General features: G+C 40.1%; 1 protein-coding gene across 1 annotated transcript in view; it reads right to left on the bottom strand.

The window, feature by feature from the left end:
* Positions 1-23,786, bottom strand: part of slc35f1 (solute carrier family 35 member F1) — a 60,984-nt gene extending 37,198 nt beyond the window's left edge. Inside the window, exons 1-2 of the mRNA XM_061900434.1 lie at positions 23,456-23,786; positions 720-895 (exon numbers count right to left, since the gene is read on the bottom strand). Of these exons, the coding sequence (XP_061756418.1) occupies positions 720-895; positions 23,456-23,550 (271 nt within the window). The 5' untranslated portion in view covers positions 23,551-23,786. The remainder of the gene's footprint in view (positions 1-719; positions 896-23,455) is intronic.
* Positions 23,787-23,819: the final 33 nt, after the last annotated feature.

Here is a 23,819-nt window from a genome sequence, read left to right as displayed (position 1 = left end):
TGTGCAGGTAGTAAATTATTTATTTTAGAATTAAAAAGACTTAGACGAAAGCAAAAGAACTAGCATGGGAGCTACAAAACACAAAAGGGGCTTAGCATGGCAGCTAGGATGAACAGGACCGAGAACAAGAGTCGTCAGTTGTTGTACAAAGACAAATTAGGAAGCAAGGCAGACTGACGGGAGAAGGCAGTCAAAATAATGACAGTAATTACAACACCGGTGCGCGGCAGGTGAAAACAATGAGCAATCATGGAAACAAACTGAGAGGCGCACAAACCGGAATCGAATGAGTCCAAAACAAACAGAAAACACTAAAAGACTTAAACATCTAAATCAAAATATGATCCGGGCAGCAGATCAGAACAAAACAATTACAAACAAAAAATGAAAAAAAAAACTGAAAAAAACTAAAAGCTTATCTTTTTTATATTTGGATAGTATCTATATATTATTAATGTTGTGAATACAAATCTATATAAAAAGGGTGGTCCTAAAGAGGTAGGCATTTTTCGGAGGTCTCAAGAAGGTAACAAATACAAGAACGTGTGTGTGCGCGTGCGCATGTGTGTGTGTGTGTGTGTGTGTGTGTGTGTGTGTGTGTGTGTGTGTGTTCAAGACAGGCTGTGCCACAAATATACAGAATTCACACAGTATATGAAAAAAGTATTGAAACATAACTCGTACATTTTTGGGACAATCGTGGGCAATTGTGTGTGTACCTTGCCTGACTGCCAGTGTGGTGGTGTAGACCAGAAATAGTAGGATGTAGTTGAGAAAGCTCTGGAACACTGGCGTCTTCGCGTGGAAATCATCAACCAGGTACTTGTTGGTCAGGCCAATGGCACAGATCAACAAGGACAGTACCTGACCTAAAGCCAACGTCACAAGCAGGTCTCTGCAGGGAACAGAAGCACGCGGCGTCAGAAATACCTTTGCTTTCTCTAAGCTTCATTTGGACTTAATTTTCTGTAAGATTAAACATTTCCTACTTTGCTTATATAAAACAGGTTTGAAGTAGTTTGCGGTTCATCAAACCCAGGAAGCAAAATCCTAACAGACACGCACTTGTGTATGTCACATGACGACCAGGGAGTCAGAGACAGAGGGACACTTTAAGCTGAGGACTACAAAAAAATAAAGAAACATACTTGAAAAAAGTGGAGGGAATCTGTCCCACCGATTAGATTTTTCCTCTAGTGGTGATAAGGACGTCCTGGAAACCCACAATAATGTGTGTCCTTGGCCATGTATGCGTTTAGGGAAAACAACGCCACAAACCTTTGTTTTTAGTTGTTTACTCTGTAAAGCAAAATCATAACTACTCCCTTCATCTGAGACGTTCAACACATTTAAGAACACACATTAAGGTGAGTCAAGTTCATGAAACGTTTTATTGCACATAACCATTATCAACTGTTCCCAAACAACACACAAGTCATTGTTTTTTTGTCAAGATATAGATAAATACTGTTTTTTTTTTTTATACTGCTGACAAAGAAATTAATAAGAGTATAGGGATGGGCCAAAGAAAAGGCAAACTATAAAACCAAAACCAGTGAAGATGGCAAGTTGTGTAAATGGTAAATAAAAACAGAATACAATGATTTGCAAATCCTTTTCAACCTGTATTCAATTGAATAGACTGCAAAGACAAGAAACATAACGTTCAAACTGGAAAACTTTGTTATTTTTTGCAAATATTAGCTCATTTGGAATTTGATGCCTGCAACATGTTTCAAAAAAACTGGCACAAGGGGCAAAAAAGACTGAGAAAGTTGAGGAATTCTCATCAAACACTTATTTGGAACATCCCACAGGTGATTGTTTAAGAACAGCATTTCTCAATGAGCTATTGCAAGGAATTTAGGGATTTCACCCTAGGTCCGTAATATCATCAAAAGGTTCAGCGAATCTGTAGAAATCACTGCACGTATGCCGCAAGGCTTAAAACCAACATTGAATGCCCGTGACCGTCAATCCCTCAGGCGGTACTGAGTGTAAAGGATATCACCACATGTGCTCAGGAAACCGTTCAGAAAACCACTGTCAGTAACTGCAGTTCGTCGCTACATCTGTAAGTGCAAGTTAAAACTCTCTTATGCAAAGCGAAAGCCGTTTATCAACAACACCCAGAAACGGTGCTGGCTTCACTGGGCCCTAGCTCATCTAAAATGGACTGATGCAAATTGTAAAAGTGTTCTACTTTTGTCGTGTAGCTTGTAGTGTAGGTTGCTACAGTTCTTTGGGAATAGATTTCCTTGTAGCTTAGCTACATTTAATCGAGAGTAAATTTTCCAAGGAGCTTGCCTATCACTGCTAATATGTATCCATACAAATAAATCTGAATTAAAACAAAGCCACAAGTCATTCAACATTCTAATTTTAATAACTTCAATGACATCCTTGGCCCCTTCTTAAAAAATGGTTTGTTTCATACCTATATTTCCTCTAAGGTGTGCGCCTACGCAATTGCATACTGCTTCGTGCCCAGGAAATTATGTGCAGCGCACAAAATCCAAATCCAAATCTAAATCCAACCTAAAAACTAAATGAATGCATTACAATGTATTCTCTACCATTTTCAACAAGTGGTCACAACAGATAAAACAATGACAAATGAGCAAAACAGATTACTGTCGGCCGTAACTACACCAAAAACAACATCAGCAACAAAATTAATATCCAGCAAAACTGTTTATTTTCTCTCATAATGCCACCAAAACAAACAAATTATACATCATGTTGAAAGCAACCGCTCTCTTAAAAGACGCACGCACTCAGCTCTATGCTCGATTCAACGAGTGCAGGCGTGTCAAACTAATTTTAGCTCAAGAGTGGGACGGAATGGTAAAATCATGGCATGATAACTTGAAAATAAAGACAACTCCAGGTGGTTTTCTTTGTTTTGCTTTGGCCAAAAATAGAACAAGCACATTCTGAAAATGTACAAATAATCCTCTGGACAAAAAACACTTCAGATTTGTTGACATCTGAGGAAATTGGTGCAGTTTCAAAAACACAATGAGCTTATACTTCGTCTCAGTGTATCTACAAAACCAGGATTAAACTTCAAGTCCCAATCTTTCTGGGTTTAAATCAAAAACACTGCATGTAAACTCTTCAAGGTATCAAATACATCCTTTGTCATGTCCATGTATCAATCCAGAGCTAACTCAACAAACCATAAGAAATGGCGGTTAAAACTATTCAAAAGGGTTAAGTTCACTTTTCACTTTGACGGAGACAATTTGGGGCAACGAGGGTGCCAAATGAACATGTGTTCGAAACAGAAGACATAAAACAGCAGGTTGTAAGTTTCATGCGGGTTTGAGGAGGAGGAGCCACAGTCACTCTTTACTGTGTACCTCTTGCTTGGCCCCGGTATAAATTGTTTGCTTGCCTAACAGAATTGCTATTGTGACATCCAGTGGATACATATAGAACAGCAGTTTCTTTAGTTTAAAAAAAAAAAAAACAGATCTTTTTAATACTTGGCAAACTCATCACCGTATAAAACCTGTTTGTAGGCCGGATCCTGAGCTAATGATTCCCAACACCACACATCAACTCTGTAATGTCGTTACAATGTGATAACAGCGTGTTATGTGTGCTGTTTTTGCAGGTTAGCTTATAGCAGCAGAGTTATTTTGGCAAAATGAACAAGCACACGATCTCCAATTACAATTTAGCTTTGTGTCATGTATTAACAATGTGAATTTATGGATATAAATCATGAAATGCTGATTTTAGATTACATAGATGCTAATAAAAAACACTGTATTGATGTATTTTACACATAAAAAGTTTAACATTTCATCCCGTGGTTGTGCTACAGCACACATTTCATTGTGCAAACCGTGATTGTTTTACATGCAAACCTTTAGTAAATCATGTCTAAAAAAAAGCGGTGCTTGCCACAGCAATTGAACCTTTGTGGTACAGGAAAGCTGCACACAAATATCTGTCCTGGTTGATAATAAACTGACCAATACTGAAAGAACAGAATGTACACTAAAAAGGGAGCTGTTGTCTTCTTCAAATAGACTATTTTTGCACGATAACCAGGTTCAATAATGTCTGAGACAAGATGATATCGGTGTGAAATGTAGAGATAAGGGATGATTGCGGCATCGCTACACAGGTACTTATTGCAGACAATTGACTTATTGTCCATTCTTTTAGGTACCTGTAAAGTAGAAAATCATCTCTTGACCCTCTCTACCTTAGTGCATCTGAGAGAGAAGACCGCTGCACTGATGCACTTACTCAAGCAAATGAAAGTACTGCATTGCACCAAGCTTTTAGAGAAAAGAATGAAGTGAAGAAACAAAATCATAGAGCAGATGAAATGTAGAATGGATGAGACAGAGCACAGCACAGGCATGAACCATGTGATTGTGACCGGACTACACAATACACCCAGGTCTTATGCCATGGTGTTGAGAACAGAAGAGGAGAACCAGATACAAGGGATGCCGCTTTAAAAGAGCAACAAGTGGCCAACTTTCTGCAATCGAAAGAAGTGGAAGTCAATACCAATAGAACAAGAATTCCACTAAAAGGAAGTAATAACACCACACTAGTCATCATCATTAAGTTCATCAATATTATATCTCGCAAAACACAACGCCAACTTATCCAAAAAAAACAACTGTGACTTAAGGAAGCAGGGGAAAAATTAACCGTGAAATCTACATCAATTTAAACAAAGGACTAGCTCATTTGGAATTTGGTGCCTACAACATGTTTCAAAAAAGCTGGTGAGGGTGGCAAAAAAGACTGAGAAAGTTGAGGAATGCTCATCAAACACTTATTTGGAACCTACTACCGGTGAACAGGCTAATTTGGAACAGGTGGGTGCCATGTTTGGGTATAAAAGCAGCTTCCATGAAATGCTCAGTTACTCACAAACAATGATGGGGAGAGGGTCCCCACTTTGTCAACAAATGAGTGAGCAAATTGTCCAACAGTTTAAAAACTACGTTTGTCAAGGAGCTATTGCAAGGAATTTAGGGATTTCACCATCTACGGTCTGTAATATCATTAAAAGGTTCAGAGAATCTGGAGAAATCACTGCACGTAACATTGAATGCCGTGACCTTGGATCCCTAAGGCGATACTGCATCAAAAGATGACATCAGTGTGTACAGGATTTTACCACATGGGCTCAGGAACACTTCAGAAAACCACTGTCAGTAACTACAGTTTGTCGCTACATCTGTAAGTGCAATTTAAAACTCTGCCAATTATTACACTTTTCTGAGCACCATGTTCTTATGTTTTTAAGTGTTATTATGAATTCACACTAGATTAGTTTTGCTCGCAATTTCATTGTACAATGTATTCTATTCTACTATGCAAAGCGAAAGCCATTTATCAACAACACCAAGAAACGCCGCCGGCTTCACTGGACCCGAGCTCATCTAAGATGGACTGATGCAAAGTTAAAAAGTGTTCTGTGGTCTGACCAGTCCACATTTCAAATTGTTTTTGGAAACTGTGGGCTTTGTGTCCTCCGGAACAAAGAGGAAAATAACCATCCGGATTGTTATAGGCACAAAGTTCAAAAGCCAGCATCTGTGATGGTATGGGGGTGTATTAGTGCCCAAGGCATGGGCATGATAGTGATGGCACCATTAATGCCAAAAAGTACTGACAGGTTTTGGAGCAACCGATGTTGCCATCCAAGCAACGTTGTCATGGACGCCGCTGCTTATTTCATCAAGACAATGCCAAGACACATGTTACAACAGCGTGGCTTCATAGTAAAAGAGGACTGGCCTGCCTGTAGTCCAGACCTGTCTCCCTAAAAATGTGATGCCCATTATGAAGCGTAAAATACCACAACGGAGACACTGGACTGCAGAACAACTTAAGTTGTACATCAAGCAAAAATGGGAAATAATTTCACCTGAAAGACTTAAAAAAATTAGTCTCCTCAGTTCCAAAATGTTTACTGTGTGTACAGTGGTAAAAAATTCCCCTGGTTGAACTTTTTTGCAATGTGTCGCTGCCATTAAATTCTAAGTTAATGATTACTTACAAAAAATAAAGTTTCTCAGTTCGAACATCAAGTATCTTGTCTTTGCAGTCCATCCATCCATCCATTTTCTACCGCTTATTCCCTTTTGGGGTCGCGGGGGGCGCTGGCGCCTATCTCAGCTACAATCGGGCGGAAGGCGGGGTACACCCTGGACAAGTCGCCACCTCATCGCAGGGCCAACACAGAAAGACAGACAACTTTCACACTCACATTCACACACTAGGGCCACTTTAGTGTTGCCAATCAACCTATCCCCAGGTGCATGTCTTTGGAAGTGGGAGGAAGCCGGAGTACCCGGAGGGAACCCACGCATTCACGGGGAGGATATGCAAACTCCACACAGAAAGATCCTCAGCCTGGATTTGAACCCAGGACTGCAGGACCTTCGTATTGTGAGGCAGACGCACTAACCCCTCTGCCACCGTGAAGCAGTCCATTCAATTGAATACAAGTTGAAAAGGATTTGCAAATCATGGTATTTTGTTTTTATTTATGAATAACACAACATGCCAACTTCACTGGTTTTGGGTTTTGTACAACATATCTAAATGTCATCATCATCATTATTTTTTGGTATCACTGTAGTTGAGTAGGATTTGTTTCCCTATTTGTGCACTTGTAGGTGACTCACAAGGCCAGGACTCTACTTGTAAGTTCTTTGGCAGACTGTAATTCCTTATGAAAGAAAAGAGCTGGTTGTCCTTTCACGTTCCTTTTTTGCCTTTCTTCTCCTGATGGCGTATTTAACTTTTTGTTTTATGGCTGGTGTCTCGAGCTACTCAACGCCTTGAGAATATGTGACCTGTGGCTAGATTTTCCCAGTTGTCTATGTCAATTTAGACTTAGACTTAGACATCCTTTTTATTGTTATTCAAATTTGAACTTTACTGTAGAGATATGCAGATAATGCCGCATGTCTTAAGATCACACTTCAGGTTTTCTTCATAAAGTTTGCTTTGGCCAACATGTGACCGTTTAACAAGGCGCAACTGGGAATAAAAATGTTTTTTGGGCAGGCAATGAACAGAGATGTGTAACAAATGCCCTGTCCAACGCAGCGGTTTTCGAACAATCCTTGTCTCAATAGTTGTACTGTTGCTTGCTCTAAGACGCTGGAAATTTTAAACTTTCATGCAGAGAGGGAAATCACAACTAAGTCAATTGACCAAAACTGTATTTATTAAACAGTTATTAAGCAGTGGCACAAGCATTCATGTCATTTCAAAACAGAATGTTCAAGATGAATTCCATTTTGTGCATGATGTCACTAAGTGGACATATCAAAAGAACACTAAATTAAAGTGTACTTTTTGTACAGAACGCCACTATAATAGTTTAAAACAGATACAGTGCACTTTTGTGCATGATGTCACTCAAGATATTTTGATAACCATCAAATAAAAATGAACTGCGTAATAGGAAATCAAATCTCTTTGTGGTGGGTAACTGCGGACGTTACCATGAATTGATTAACGTGGCCCCCGACTTAAACAAGTTGAAAAACTTATTCGGGTGTTACCAGTTAGTGGTCAATTGTATGGAACATGTACTGTAATGTGCAATCTACTAATAAAAGTTTCAATCCACCAAACATTATCTCCTTCTGTAGTTCACTATTTTTTTCTCACGGTGTTGATGTGGGAATGTTTGCCTCGGCATTTTGTTGGTGTGGCACTGAATGGAGATGTTGACATGCGGAGTAAGCACTCTTCATTCTCTAGTAGGTTACTTTTCAAATGATGCTACACATTAGCAGTAGTGCTACTTTTTTTAGCAACGCTTCTGCCACACACTTGACAAATTACGGTAGTCTGTTCGACATATTCCCACTTGAAGCGAAACCACCGCCAGACGATGTTTTTCTTGGGAAAAAATTCTTCCTTCATTTGTTACCAGATTGGCACCTTCTTTCCCTTGTATTACCACTCGTAACACAGCTAACGTTACCCATGCTGCTACCTCTCTGCTCCGCAAGGGCGTATACGTATATGACGTATGACGTGACAGTATGCGACGTGTGTAAGAAAGTGTGCTTGCTGTCTGTGAGAAGGAAACACAAGAAAGAGTGGGAAGAGCCAGAAGCAGCTGGGTGAGAACCTATACTCAAATATCACGATATAGTCATTTTATATATCGCACAGAGACAAACCCGCGATATATTGAATATATCGATATATCGCCCAGTCCTATGTCCTACTTAGTCCGACTTTACCTCTCAAAATACTGTAATTTTTGTCACCACATGGGCACGGCTAGAGATACTACAAACTCTGTATACAGAAACACACTTACACACTACTGTGCATTGATTCCCCTCAACAGTGTACAAAAGGGTTTATTTTTCGGCGCATTTAACATTCAATAAACCCAATTCAGAAATTAAAACATATCTTTCGTGGTACTGTCAAAATTAAAAGAATTGTATAAAACAAATGAAACATGAAAAAATAAGGGAATAAAATATTTGAACTCACAATTTGTAGGACCTATCTGACGCCGTATAAACCAGTGGTCAGTGGTACAGTTGTATTCAATTGATTTGTGTGAAAGTGGCGAGCAAACCATTTCTCCGCCGGTGTTGTGCCAAAATGTGATTGCCTGTCAAAAATGTGTATCCTTCGCAGGAGCACGCACCACTTGCTGAACCTTCATTGCTTGGCTTTGTCCGTCAACAGCGGATTACTAGGTGTAAGACAAACACTTTATCTTCGTGGTTTTTGTACCGGTGGGTTTTCTGTGGCTTTCTATGGCTCGTACGGTTCCGGTGCCACTTCCTGTTTTCGCAACTTCTGATTGGATACCCACCTGAGACTCCCAAGTGAGTATCCAATCACAGTGGTTAGGCCAACTAGAAGACCATACTGACAACAACACGTGAACAGATTGGCTATCGTAATTGTTTATCACCTGTATGTGTCCGTTCAATTACAGTGCACAGCTCCGGGCAGATTTCATACAGCATGGCAACATAAGCAAGCTGGATTCTGATTTGATACAAACTCTAACCTAAAAACAACAGCCCTGAAAGGAGTATAATATGACATGAAAATAATATGAACACTCTTATGTACTGTATTTAGGGAAACTGAATTAAAAATTACTTTTATCTTTGACTATGATCCTGATTTCTGGTGAGGTTAGGCCAGCAGAGAAGGCCTTGCTGGCCCTGATGTCACACCACTGCTGATTCGTGATCACTTGACTTAACTGACTCTGATCCCTAATCAGAGGGGTTTATATGCCAGCCTCGCTTCTCAATTGGGGCTGGATCAGTTTTTCTTTTCATTGTTTGGTACTCCTGTTCTGCATAGCTTTCCTTATGTTCCTGTGTACTTCCTAGCTGCAGCAATGTTTTTGTTATTAAATATATGTTTACCTCCACGCTGTCTCCAGTGTCAGTGTCTGTGATATATTTCCCAGAATTGCATCGGCATACTGGAATTCCATAATAGAGGTTTTAGCCTGCTAAGGAAAAACAATTCATTGGCAAATCCTTTTCAACCTGCATTAAATTGATACTGCAAAGACAAGATACTTAATGTTCAAACTGGAAAACTTTTTTATTTCTCGCAAGTATTAGCTCATTTAGGATTTGATGCCTACAACATGTTTCAAAAAAGTTGGCACAAGTGGCAACAAAGACTGAGAAAGTAAAGGAATGCTCATCAAACACTTATTTGGAACATCCCACAGGCAGCTTCCATGAAATGCTCAGTCATTCACAAACAAGGATGGGCGAGGGTCATCACTCTGTGAACAAGTGCGTGAGCAAATTGTCGAACAACATATCTAAACAGGGTATTGCAAGGAATTTAGAGATTCTTAATCTACGGTCCATAATATCGTCAAAAGGTTCAGAGAATCTGCAGAAATCACTGCATGTAAGCGATGATCTCACGGACCTTGGATCCCTCAGGCGCTACTGCATCAAAAAGCGACATCAGTGTGTAAAGGATATTACTACATGGGCTCAGGAACACTTGAGAAAGCCACTGTCAGTAACTAAAGTTTGTCGCTACATCTGTAAGTGCAGGGTAAATCTTTACTATGCAAAGCCAAAGCCATTTATCAACAACACCCAGAAACGCCGGCAGCTTCGCTGGGCCCGAGCTTATCTAAGATTGACTGAGGTAAAGTGGAAAATGTTCTGTGGTCTAACGAGTCCACATTTCAAATTGGTTTTGGAAACTGTGGACGTCGTGTCCTTCGGACCAAAGAGGAAAAGAATCATCCGGATTGTTATAGGCACAAAGTTCAAAAGCCAGCATCTTTGATGGTATGGGGGTGTATTAGTGCCCAAGGCATAGGCATGACAGTGAAGGCACCATTATTGCTAAAAAGTACTTACAGGTTTTGGAGCAACATATGTTGCCATCCAAGCAACGTTATCATGGACGCCCCTGCTTATTTCAGCAAAACAATGCCAAGCGACGTGTTGCATCAGCGTGGCTTCATAATAAAAGAGTGCGAGTACTAGACTGGCCTGCCTGTAGTCCAGACTTGTCTCCCATTAAAAATGTGTGGCGTTATATGAAGCCTAAAATACCACAACAGAGACCCCAGTCTGTTGAACAACTTAAACTGTACCTCAAGCAAGAATGGTAAATAATTCCACCTGAAAAACTTCATAAATTGGTCTCCTCAGTTCCCAAGCCTTTACTGAATGTTGTTAAAAAGAAAAGCCATGTAACTGGTAAAAATGCCCCTGTGACAACTTTTTTGCAATGCGTTGCTGCCATTAAATCCTAAGTTAATGATTATTTGCAAAAAATAAAATTGTTTCTCAGTTCGAACATTACATATCTTGTCTTAGCAGTCCATTCAATTGAATATAAATTGAAAAGGATTTGCAAATCATTGTATTCTGTTTTTATTTACGATTTACACAACGTGCCAACTTCACTGGTGTTGGGTTTTGTATGTCCAGCTTGTGTGCTATTAATTGTGTGCTTAACTGTTAGAAACTACTAACCTATAGGCTACTTTGTTAACCTTTTGATTTGACTTCACTAAAGTACAAGAAGTGAAGTATATTTAGATAGCGCTTTCCTCTAGAGACTCAAAACACTTTACATAGTGCAACCCATTACCTACATATAAACCAGAGTGGCTTGCACCGGAAGCAGGTAGGTAAAGTGTCTTGCCGAAGTACACGCCGGCAGTGACTGGGATGTCGGAAGTGGGGATTGGACCTGGCATCATCAAGATGCTGGTTCGGCCTTTCTACCAACGAAACCACGGTTTAGCACAAGCAAACAGCTGGACCAATTGTGAGCAGTAATGTTGGAGATTTGGTATGCAAGTCCATACAATCTGATTTTTTTTGCTGGTATCAAACTGATATCACTATCAGATTGGGACAAACCTAATTAAAAGTGTAATCTTCGACAATGTTCTCAGACTTAATAAAGTTTTTTGTACGGATCTCTAATAGAGCTCTAGCTATCGAGCATCTTAGTAATTAAGCTGTTTATTGATTTGTTTGTTCGATCAATTAAATAATTGGCTGAACCCCACTTGGAAGCCTGAATGCTTCTTTTCGGGAAAAGTGAAGTGAATTATATTTATATAGCGCTTTTCTCAAAGTGACTCAAAGTGCTTTACATAGTGAACCCCAATATCTAATTTTTACATTTAAACCAGTGTGGGTGCCACTGGGAGCAGGTGGGTAAAGTGTCTTGCCCAAGGACACAACGGCAGTGACTAGGATGGTGCAAGCGGGGATCGAACCTACAGCCCTCAAATTGCTGGCACGGCCGCTCTACCAACCGAGCTATACAGTTTAAATAAATGCTTCTACTTGACATAACCTTCATTTCTTTATACAAATGCACATCATCAACATTGAAACTACAAAAATTTAACACGTGTTCATTGATTTGAAAAAAATAAATACAAATTGGTTTAAAAACTTGGATGAATGTGCATGTATGAACCAGTCTGCCTCACAACAAGAGGATAGAGAAAAAAAGGAACTTATTGACTACAGTAGGAAAGGGATTTACATGGCCCCATTCCTGGGTAGATCTTACATAAGAGGCAAGGGGGCGGGGTAATTATTTTGCAGTGCAGTCTGCTGAAAACGATGGAAAGTGCCACTCAGCATAGCAACTGATGCTGTGGTTAAGGTTGGAATTGCCACAAAACACATTTTAAAGTATTCAAACACTCTACTGCCATCTGGTGGCTAAAGTGGATGGTGCATTACCCCAATTCGTCGGGTTTCGTGTGTCGGGTAAACTGTAACGAATGTGGCCGTATGAATCACCTTCCTACTGTACAACCTCGGACTACGACAGACTCCCGCAAAACTCTTCAGGCAAAACTTTACAATATATGGAGATACAGTATCTGTTGATGTCACATGTGGGATTAATCTCGCAAATTGCTTGTAATCCGTGACGTGACCTCTTCCCGGAGGAGAAAAACTGTGGGAGTCAACCAAGCCAAGATTCCTTTTTCTTCTCTAAAGGCTAAATGGTGCCTTGTACCCATTGAGAACAGAGCTAGCTTGACCACCACCCATATTTAATGGGCGAGATGTGAGCCGGACGTGACGTCAATTAAAACCAACAAATTGGGCAAATTCCAAACAGACTGTTTAGAACATTGATGTCAAACTGGTTTTCATTGAGGGCCACTTCACTGCCATCAGAGGGCCGCTTGTAACAGCGAATACTGTATGAATTTGCCTCTGGATTTAATCATTAATTATATAAATTGTTTTAAGTAGACTGTCCATTTTACAGTAAAAACTTGACATTTACAAAATTTTATTGTAAAATATAGTGTTGTTGTTTTTTGTTTTGTCTTTTACAACGTTTTAAGGTAAATGGAAAAACAAATTGGGAAAGTTTACGGAAAAAGCTGGCAGCTTAATTCCTAGGGGTGTGGGAAAAAATGTATTCGAATATGAATCACGATTCTCACGTTGTGCGATTCAGAGTCGATTCTCATTTTTAAAAATTCAAATTTTTTTTTTTTTTTTTAATCAATCCAACAAAACAATACACAGCAATACCATAACAATGCAATCCAATTCCAAAACCAAACCTGACCCAGCAACACTCAGAACTGCAATAAACAGAGCAATTGAGAGGAGACACAAACACGACACAGAACAAACCAAAATTAGTGAAACAAAAATGAATATTATCAACAACAGTATCAATATGAGTTATATAATTTCAGAATAGCAGTGACTAAAAATCCCTCATGGACATTATCATTAGACATTTATACAAATTTAAAAAAGAACAATAGTGTCACAGTGGCTTACACTTGCATTGCATCTCATAAGCTTGACAACACACTGTGTCCAATATTTTCACAAAGATAAAATAAGTAATATTTTTGGTTCGTTTAATAGTTAAAACACATTTTTTACATTATTGCAATTAGTTGATAAAACATTGTCCTTTACAATTATAAAAGCTTTTTACAAAAATCTACTACTCTGCTTGTATGTCAGCAGACTGGGGTAGATCCTGCTGCCAGATTTTTTTACCGTAAAAACAAATGTACCATGTTTCTATTTACAGTAATATACACCGTCAAAAACAAGATTTTACAGTAAAAACATGGCAGTTCAGTCAACAGAATTTTAACGCAAAACAAACAGTATTTTTTTTTTCAATTTACAGTAATATGCTGTAAAGAACACCGTAAAATGTATTGTCATTTTTTATGGATTTTATGTTAAGTTTTTTTTTTTTATTTAGACAAAGACATGTTTGGAATGTATGATAATAATATACTGAAATATGTGTTGCAATAATAGATTATTAAAGTTTAAAAGGTATGACATTTCCAGCAGTACATGTTTTCTTCTGAAAAAAAAAAAATCAATTACATTTAATGAGAAAATATTAAGTACTTTAATGACACAAATCATTTCGAGGCGTTTGCAGGCTAGATACAATGATGTCACGGGCCAAATCTGGCCCCCGGGTCTTGAATTTGAACTCCGTTGGTTCCAAACACATGCACCTGGGGATAGGTTGATTGGCAACACTAAATTGGCCCTAGTGTGTGAATGTGAGTGTGAATGTTGTCTATCTGTGTTGGTCCTGTGATGAGATAGCGACTTGTCCAGGGTGTACGGCGCCTTCCGCCCAATTGTAGCTGAGATAGGCACCAGCGCCCCCGAGACCCAAAGGGAGTAAGCAGTAGAAAATGGATGGATGGGTGGGTTTCAAATTTTTGATTTTTATGCAGATCCCAAATAAACGTAAACAGGTACCAATGCTATAAAAGAAAAAAAAACTTTAAACAGATGACTCTTTGTGTATGTTGAATTATTTGATGTTATGTAAATTCCTCTTAATGAAATATTGTTGAATATATTGGACTGGAAGTCCCCCTTTCCATTTGTATTATTATTTGTTTTCTACAATCTTTGATTCAATAAAGCAACCAAAAAAGACCATATAACAAGCTGTTTACAGATTTGATTACATTTAACATATTAAAGATGTGTGATGAAGTCAATAGGTGAAATGCTGCAGGTTAATGACAAAGGTGATAACAGACATGATCTGAATTTTTGATATATATATATGTGTATATATATATATATATATACATATATATATATATATATATATATGTATATATATATATATATATATATATGTGTATATATATATATATGTATTTATTTTTATTTTGTGTGTGTGTGTATAAAGTAAATATGTATATACAGTAAATATATGTGTGTGTATATATACATATATGCATGTATATATACATATATATGTATATACACATTTATGTGTGTATATGTATATTCAGAAAATATGTATATATGTATATTTATGCATCTATGTAAATGTGCATGTGTATATGTATATATACATACATATAAATGTATGTATATATACATATATGTATATACACATACATATACTGTATATATGTATATATATATACTGTATACAGTAAATATGTATATTTATGTGTGTATATGTATATATAAATACATATATACATAATTTTATATATATATGTATATACATATATGTTTGGATAGATACATATATACATATATATGTATATATACAGGTACACATTTGTGTGTATATGTATAAACAGTATATATATATATGTATATATACAGGTACACATTTGTGTGTATATGTATAAACAGTATATATATATATGTATATGTATAAACAGTATATATATATATATATATATATATATATATATATATACATATACATATATATATATATATATATATACATACATATATATATATATATATATATACATACATATATATATATATATATATATATATATTTATATATATATATATATATATATATATATATATATATATATATATATGTAACCGGTGGTCTTTTCCTCTGCGTTGGGTTTCTCCACTGCACTTTACTGATAATACAGAATACAATTGTCATCAAAAACTTTCTGCCATCGTCGTGCCCCTCTCCCGTTCTCGTAGACTAAAAGGGGAGCGTAGTTACATACACAGCAAAATGAAAACATATCTGATAATACAGAATACAATTGTCATCAAAAACGTTCTGCCATCGTCGAGCCCCTACACAAATACAATAATGAACAAGAAATGAATTGAGATTCTTAACAAGACAAAATATTTTTTGTCGTCGCATGGACGCCTACCTCTCCCGTTTTCGTAGACAAAAAGGGAACTTGGAGGGTGTGTCCAACGCATATAAAAAGACAGGTGTCACAGTTATTATTGCAGTAGGAGGGACAACGAGACAATGGTTCCACATTGACAAAACATCAAACAATATTCAGGTTTTTACATGTAACTTACATATTTTGTGTAATTATAACAATAATAAAACATTAGAAAATACATTATTTACAAGACATAATTGACCCTGTTACACTCACCCGCCAAGAATTACACAAAAGTCTGGTTTGCAAGAACAGCACGCATGTGTAAACACAATGGCCATGAAAATCACAAATTTGCGTTAAACAGCAATATACGCTTCCTATCCAAAGGATAAGAGAACAAGAGACTTGCTTGGCGCCTAGCAAAAACTCAAGGTACTCTATAGACACGGTGACGTGCCTTAACACCACACATACACAGGCCAAACATTGTGGGTGAGAAGGGAAACATTAGTTATTTCAGAACACGAGTCCACACAAAGAACAGCACAAAACAGCTTTCTGATCATATGTCATAGTATGGGAGCCGGGCTCAACCCCTAATATGGACTCAAGTTGAACCATGGACTCTATTAAACGGTAAACAGGTTTAATGACTCTGCCAAACCGTGAGGCAAATTGGTTTTCAGCACCAGATGCTTGAGGTGGACTAACTGGGACTAATTGTAGTGAGGGAGAAGGAAGACTATCGGGGGATCCAGAACAGCAATACGGCCACCGTCTGTAGGGGAGATTACTTCAGCAGACTCTGAACACTGAGGCTCATCAAAGGAAGACTGCTCACGGACCCATGAGGCAGTACGGCCATCATCACAAGCATCAGCACTCAACAGGGAACCAGCATGGGATGTCCCAACATTTGCAGCTGCTGTATCAGACACCTCTGACTCACACCTCAGACACTGGTGGCAGGCATGACCAGAGTTCCAGCATCATCATCCAAAGCTCTGTCTAACGGCAGGAAGTTGACCTGGGGCAACAGGTTACGGTGAACAACCCTTTCATTCCCCTTTGGATCCTTGATCCGGTAGATGTGCAGGTCAGGTTTTGAGGCCACCACAGTGTGTATAACAGGCAACCACTTGTCAGAAAGTTTACACTTCCCTTTGACACCTTTGTTTGCCAACAGCACCTGGTCGCCAAGTGAAAGAGGCTGACCTTTGACCTTTCTGTTGTACTGGTTGCACTGATGCTTCTGCTCAGCAGAGCAGTTTTTCTGGCAAGTGTCATGGCACAATGCAGGTCCTCTAAAAGGGACTTTACATATATGTTATAGTCACACACAGTCTCATCCCGAAACACATTCTCAAAGAGGAGATCTACTGGCAATCTCAGGGTTCTCCCAAACATCAAATAAAAAAGCTCAAACCCAGTCGTATCATACACAAAAGTCATTGTCTGAAAAATGTAGGGCCATTTTTGCTTGGAACAAGGGGGCAATGATCTCAACATGTTTCCCAAGGTGCGGTTAAACCGCTCCGTCCCACCGTTTCCCATGGGATGGTAGGGGGAAGTGTGAGACTTTTCAACTCCTGACAACATCAAGAGTTCAGCAATTAGTTCACTTTCAAAATTTGCACCCTGGTCTGAATGAAGGCGCTGGGAGAATCTATAAATGCAGAAGAAGCTGTCCCATAATTCTCTTAGCAACCCTCTTCGCAGTCTGATCCTGACAAGGAAAAGCATGTGCCAATTTCGTAAAGTGATCAATGACTACAACAACATCCACCGATTTGTTGTGGCTGTCTTCAGCTGTCCAAAATTTAACACACACAAGCTCTAGGGGAGCAGAGGTCTTGATGCTTTGTAGCGAAGCCCTTGCTGAAGGCTCTGGGGTCTTGCTAAGAACGCACCTGTGGCACTGTTTCACGTAATTGCGGACATCTTTCTCCATGTCATACCAGAAAAAGCGTTGGCGAGCTAGGGCAAGCGTGCGGGGCTGACCTTGATGACCAGCTTGGTCATGAACGCCAGACAGTGCATCTGCCTTCAAGGACTCTGGCACAACAAACTGGTACCTCTTCTTCTTGGTCAAAGGGTCCTTGTGACTATATAGAGAATGCCATCTTGAAGTATCAGCCTATCCCACTGTTTCAAGACTCTCAGAGTTGGCTGATTTTCATTACATCGTTTGCGTCTGGAGGGCCTGCGTTTTCTGTCAACATAAAAAGTAATCTTAAGATGACTGGGTCTTTTTGTTGGTGAGACTGAAGGTCAGCAAGTGATAGGGAAGGCAAAGTGTCTTGGCCAGGAGGTTCCAATGTTGTGAGGTGGTCAGCCAGTGAGGTAGCACGGTGCCGAAGAGCACTGTCCCATTTATCCAAAGAAGAAAGGTTGGAAGAGACATCTTCTTCGGACATTGAACTTTCAATGGTGTCAATGTGAGGATGACACATCAGTTATTGAGGCTGGCAAGTGAAGCGGAACGCATCCTGCACACATCCATCACTGACATCACAGACCCGATTCAGCAGCTTAGCATAGGGCTCACCCAGCAGCCGCTCCCTCAAAGGAGTCTTAAATGGGTCTCTACTGAGTGCATCTGCCACCACATTCTGCCTGCCAGGGATGTGCTTAATCTCAAAAATATATGGAGCCAACTTGGAGAGCCACCGCTGCTCACAGGCATCTAGTTTCGGTTTAGTCAGGATGTGAGTGAGGGGGTTGTTATTCGACCAGACAGTAAACCTGTGACACTTGAGCCAGTGGCTGATTTTATCACAAACTGCCCATTTAAGGGCTAAGAACTCCAGTCTGTGAGCAGGGTAGTTGACTTGGCTGCGGCTGAGAGTTTTCCTTGCAAAAGCAATTGGTCTCGCTCGTTCTTCGCCATCGGGGACCTGGGACAGGACTGCACCTAGACCATCAAGGGAAGCATCGGTGCAGAGGATGAAGGGCCTTTCAAAATCTGGGTGTGCCAGCACCACACTATTGAGAAGTGCACTCTTCAGATCCTCAAATGCCTTCTCACAGGCAGACGTCCAGTCCTGAGGAGTCAGTTTTCTGAAGGTGCCTGCTCTTCTACGCCCAAAGGAGCCCTTGGCACTCCTTTTCTGTCCTGCAGTCAAGGTGTAAAGTGGCTTAGCAAGAGAAGAACAGCCAGGGATGAAATGCTGGTAGTACAGCACCATGCCAAGGAAGGACTGGACTTTCTGCTTTGATGGGGTGCAGCCGTCATCCTCCATAAGATCCTCTTTTTCAAAAGCTGAGATGACCTTGATTTTTTCCTGGTCGACAGTCGGCCTGGTGGGGTAGCGGGTGTGCATCCTTCACGGTCTTGGCGTTAAGCCAGCAGAAGTCTGTGCAGATCCTCAACTCCCCTGACTTCTTCCAGACGAGGACAAGGGGTGAGATGCACTCACTGACTGACTTGCTGATGATTCCTTTGAACTCCATCTCTGACAGCACCTCTCTCAGCCTTTGATAGTGAGCTGGAGTGACACGGTGATAGGGGAGTCTAAAAGTCTGTGCAGATCCTCAACTCCCCTGACTTCTTCCAGACGAGGACAAGGGGTGAGATGCACTCACTGACTGACTTGCTGATGATTCCTTTGAACTCCATCTCTGACAGCACCTCTCTCAGCCTTTGATAGTGAGCTGGAGTGACACGGTGATAGGGGAGTCTAAAAGGGCGATCATCAGTGAGGTGGGTTCGGTGGAAAAAATCCTTTGCTTCACCACAATCCAACTTATCTTAAGAAAATACATCTTCATAGGTGAGGACCAGTTCAGCCAGACGCTGTTTCCATTCCTCTGATACTTCACACCCTTCAATATGAACATCTGCCAACTCGCACTCTTTAAACTGCTGAAGGGGATTAGAGGTGGTACCTGACTTGGAGGCTGGGTCACTTCCCTCACAGGTCTGCTGCATACACACATTCTGTGACAAAGGAAGGACTTCCTTTGCAATACAAGGAAAAAACATCTGCTACCTTAGCGTTACGGCGCAGTGTCACAGGTCTCTTTGTTGGGTTCAGAATTTTCATCGGGACCCAATGATCACCCCACATGGGTGTCCCGACCCGCCCAACAATGATGTCTCTAGGTGTTGAACGGGAAGAGGTGGGCTCCACAATGACAGTGCTCCCAGGTGACACAGGAGCACTACTGGGCAGCTTCCCCCATACTAGAGACTCTCGCTGAGGTGCAAGAGTGACACATTGTCTTAGCTTGACTGTACCAACTTTTTCAGGCATTTCGGGACCAGACCAGCGTGTGATGCAGCTGAGTAGTCCAATAAACTGTTCACAATTGGGGTCAGAAGTATTGGAGCAGACCAGCTGCCAGTACCTATTATCAGACTTCATTGCCTGTATAATGGGTCTTATGACATTGGTCCCAATGATAATTTCATCTTTCTGCCCTGGAACAAGTAAAGTTGGCACAATGAACTTACACCCATAAACTTCAATTTCAAGGTCATAAATGCACCTTGGTTGTGTCATAAGGCCACCACAGCCAACAAGGACATCTCCGACAGAGGCCGAGTGCTAGGGAGTAGCCCAACAGTTTTAAGCTTTGACTCTGCCTCCACATTTGGCGTGCATGACATGCTACCTGAATCAAGCATCTCTCTTAAAATAGACTGGCCCCCCACAGACACTGGAGCATAAAACAACTCACTAGCTCCTTCCACTCTATGTGAACCCACAACAATCACTGTTTTGTCATCAGAAAGACTACTACAACAGGTCACATAGGTCAATTGCACATCTTCATTTTCACTGAGGGTGCTACTAGCATCGCCCATGCTAACCCTCTCACTACACAGGCGGTTTAGTTTAAATCAGCATTGGGTGGAAAAGATGGTGGTACAGCCGGGGAATTTGAGGCTTGTGGGCACTCACGCTTCATGTGACCAGGTCTCAAACAGTTGAGGCACAATCTGTAGAGTTTACAGTGTGCATGAGTTGAATGTTCACGAGACGTACATACTCGACACGTGACTACCAAAGAACTTTGGTGGTTTCGGGGTTGACCAGTCTGACGGGTGCCTGACCTTTGGCCCCCTGGTCTTTGATTGTTAGCCAAAGAAGCATTTGCACAAGGATAGACCTCTATCAAACATGGCCACAACTTGAGCACCAGGGTCGTTAGCTGGTGGGTCAAAAGCAGCTGGCGCCACATTGATAGAAAATGGGTGTAAAGGGGAGGCAGACTGGTGTGTGACAGCCACAGGAGCATCAGACGGAGGCTGACTGCAGGAAAAGGTAGGGTAAGGTTGAGGAACAGTATGCAACGACTGTTGGCGTGCTACCGAGACAGCCTGTGGTGAAGAATAATCAGTCACTGGGCTTTGACTGTAAGCTGACAAGCACATCATACATTGAGACTGGACTGCCGTCTTTCTAACCTTTCTTGTGTGAGTATCCAGACGCTCCTGAACCTCAGCTGCAGTCCACTGCTCAGGCGACTTTAGTTGAAACAACAAGGCAAGATGAGGGTCAGGACAGTGGTTAATAAACACCATGACGACTTCAGCACTGGGGTCCTCAACAGATTTACCCTGCCTATGGAGACACTCATCGGCAGCATCAATGGACTTGTTAAGGCGGATCCAGTAGTCCATAGCACTCTCACCAGAATGGGGAACTGTGCAGTAAAAGTCTTTCATAGGCCAGTTAGAATGTGATAACTCACTGAAGTTACCTTTCAAAATGTCAAACACTGCAGTGGGCAGGTAAGCTGTATTCAATTCAGGGCAGCTGCACAGCGACACCTTTACAACATCCCTCGCTTTGCCTGTTAGTCTGGACATAATTAGCTCAAACATTTCAGGAGGACTGTCACATTTTACTCTATTTAGGTAACATTTCATCATGTCTACCCATTCATGAATTGAGAACAAATCTGCATTATCGCCCCTAAGGTAAGGTGGTGCTTTGACGTCAGGCTGCACGACAACTTTCACTTGTGGCGAACCATCATGCCCGGAGGAAGAGCTCACAGCGGTGGACTGAGGCTGCAAGGCACTTGGCTGGTGCATCATGCTGATGTTGGCAGAGATGTTGTCTCCTATCTGTTTAGCTAAATTTGTGATCATGTCTCCAAAAGCATCAACGGATATAACTTGCGTGGGCTCACACACTGTTTGAGTAACTGGTGTACAGCTAGTGATGGGGGCTAGTGGCGGGTTAAAAACTGGTTGGTCTATCGTGAAGCTAGGACTGCTTGACACCAACCTACCCCTACCCAGGTGTTTCTCTCTCACTCCTCGTCTCTCATTCTGACAGATACGTAAAACAAGCCCGCCTTCTTACATACGTCACATACTCTTGCGAGTCCAGCGTCATAGCTCTCGCCGATCAGAGAGAGAGAGAGATGGTGTGAAACTTATCACAAATGGAGGAAGAACAATAAATGCCCAACATAAAGAGCAGGGGGTCCATCATCTGGCGGTGGTTTGGCTTCAGGTGGGAAGATATTCAGCAGACAACAGCAATATGCTGTTCAATGTATATACTATGATGATTAACCTGTGTGATGACTGTATTATGCTGATAGTATATATTTGTACAATGAATTGGTTAACGTGGACCCCGACTTAAACAAGTTGAACAACTTATTGGGGTGTTACCATTTAGTGGTCATTTGTACGGAATATGTACTGAACTGTGCAATCTACGAATAAAAGTATCAATCAATCAATGCAAAGTATGGAGCAGAAGTGTTACTACAAAAAGGTAGCAACACTATTCATTTGTTCTTTTATTTAAAAAGTCACCTGTGAGAGAATGAAAAGTATTTAATGAATACATTTTTGGTCAATTGACTTAGTTGTGATTTCCCTCTCTGCATGAAAGTTTAAAAGTAGCATATATTAATGTAGCATGAAGAAGAATGTTTTAATGGAGACACATAGAATCATCATACTGCTGTAATTATATGCATCAAGTGTTCATTCAAGGCCATGGCAAAATATCGTAATATATATCGTATATCGCAATATGGCATAAAAATATTGCGATATTAATAAAAGCCAATATCGCCCAGCCCTAGTTGGAGGGCATGTCCAACGCATATAAAAAGACAGGTGTCACAGCAATTATTGCAGTAGGAGGGACAACGAGACAATGGTTCCACATTGACAAAAAAAATCAAACAATATTCAGGTATTTACATGTAACTTACATTTTTGTGTAATTATAACAATAATAAAACATTAGAAGATACATTATTTACAAGACATAATTGACCCTGTTATATATATATATATATATATATATATATATATATATATATATATATATATATATATATATATATATATACATATATATATATATACATATATATATATATATATATATATATACACATACATACATATATACATATTTGTGTGGATATGTATACACAGTAAATATGTATGTATGTATATACGTATATACATATATACATATTTGCTGTGTATACATACACACAAATGTACATATACATATATATATATACATATATACGTATGTATATATACACATATGTGTGTATATGTATATACAATAAATATGTACATATATGTATGTGTGTATATGTATATATACACATATAACATAAATTTGATGTCTAGTAGTATGTGGTTTTCCATGTGTTGCATAAAAAAGGAGTGATGTATAAGTGAAAGTGTGCTTATGTGCGTGTGTGTGTGTGTGTGTGTGTGTGTGTGTGTGTGTGTGTGTGTGTGTGCGCGCGCGTACAAGTGCGAGGATGATGATGGTGATGATGATGGTATACCTGCTGAACATGTTCTTGAAGCGTGAAAACATGTTGGCTGAAGGACTCTCCGCGTCTCGGGGAAGGTTCTCCACTGTCGACACGACGGAAATCATCTCGATCGATTATTAGACCATTCCGACACACAAAGAGGGAAGAAGACGAGGCTGGAGGAGGATGAGGAGGAGGAAAGGGATGCGTCCTGCGTGACGTGTGGAAGGTGGTGATGGTGTTCTGATGGTCCACGCGAGATAATGAGAATATTTTGTCTTCTTCTGGAGCGCCAAGAGGAGTGCTGAATGAAATCCATCCACGTGTCGACAGTGTCGATACCAGACAACACTCAGTATACCAGTGACGACTGCAATTAATTTTATTTTCACAG

This window comes from Nerophis ophidion, linkage group LG05 (assembly GCF_033978795.1).
Source record: "Nerophis ophidion isolate RoL-2023_Sa linkage group LG05, RoL_Noph_v1.0, whole genome shotgun sequence".
Classification (NCBI taxonomy): domain Eukaryota; kingdom Metazoa; phylum Chordata; class Actinopteri; order Syngnathiformes; family Syngnathidae; genus Nerophis; species Nerophis ophidion.
Note: the sequence above shows the minus strand (reverse complement) of the source record. Positions and strands in the feature narration are given on the sequence as shown.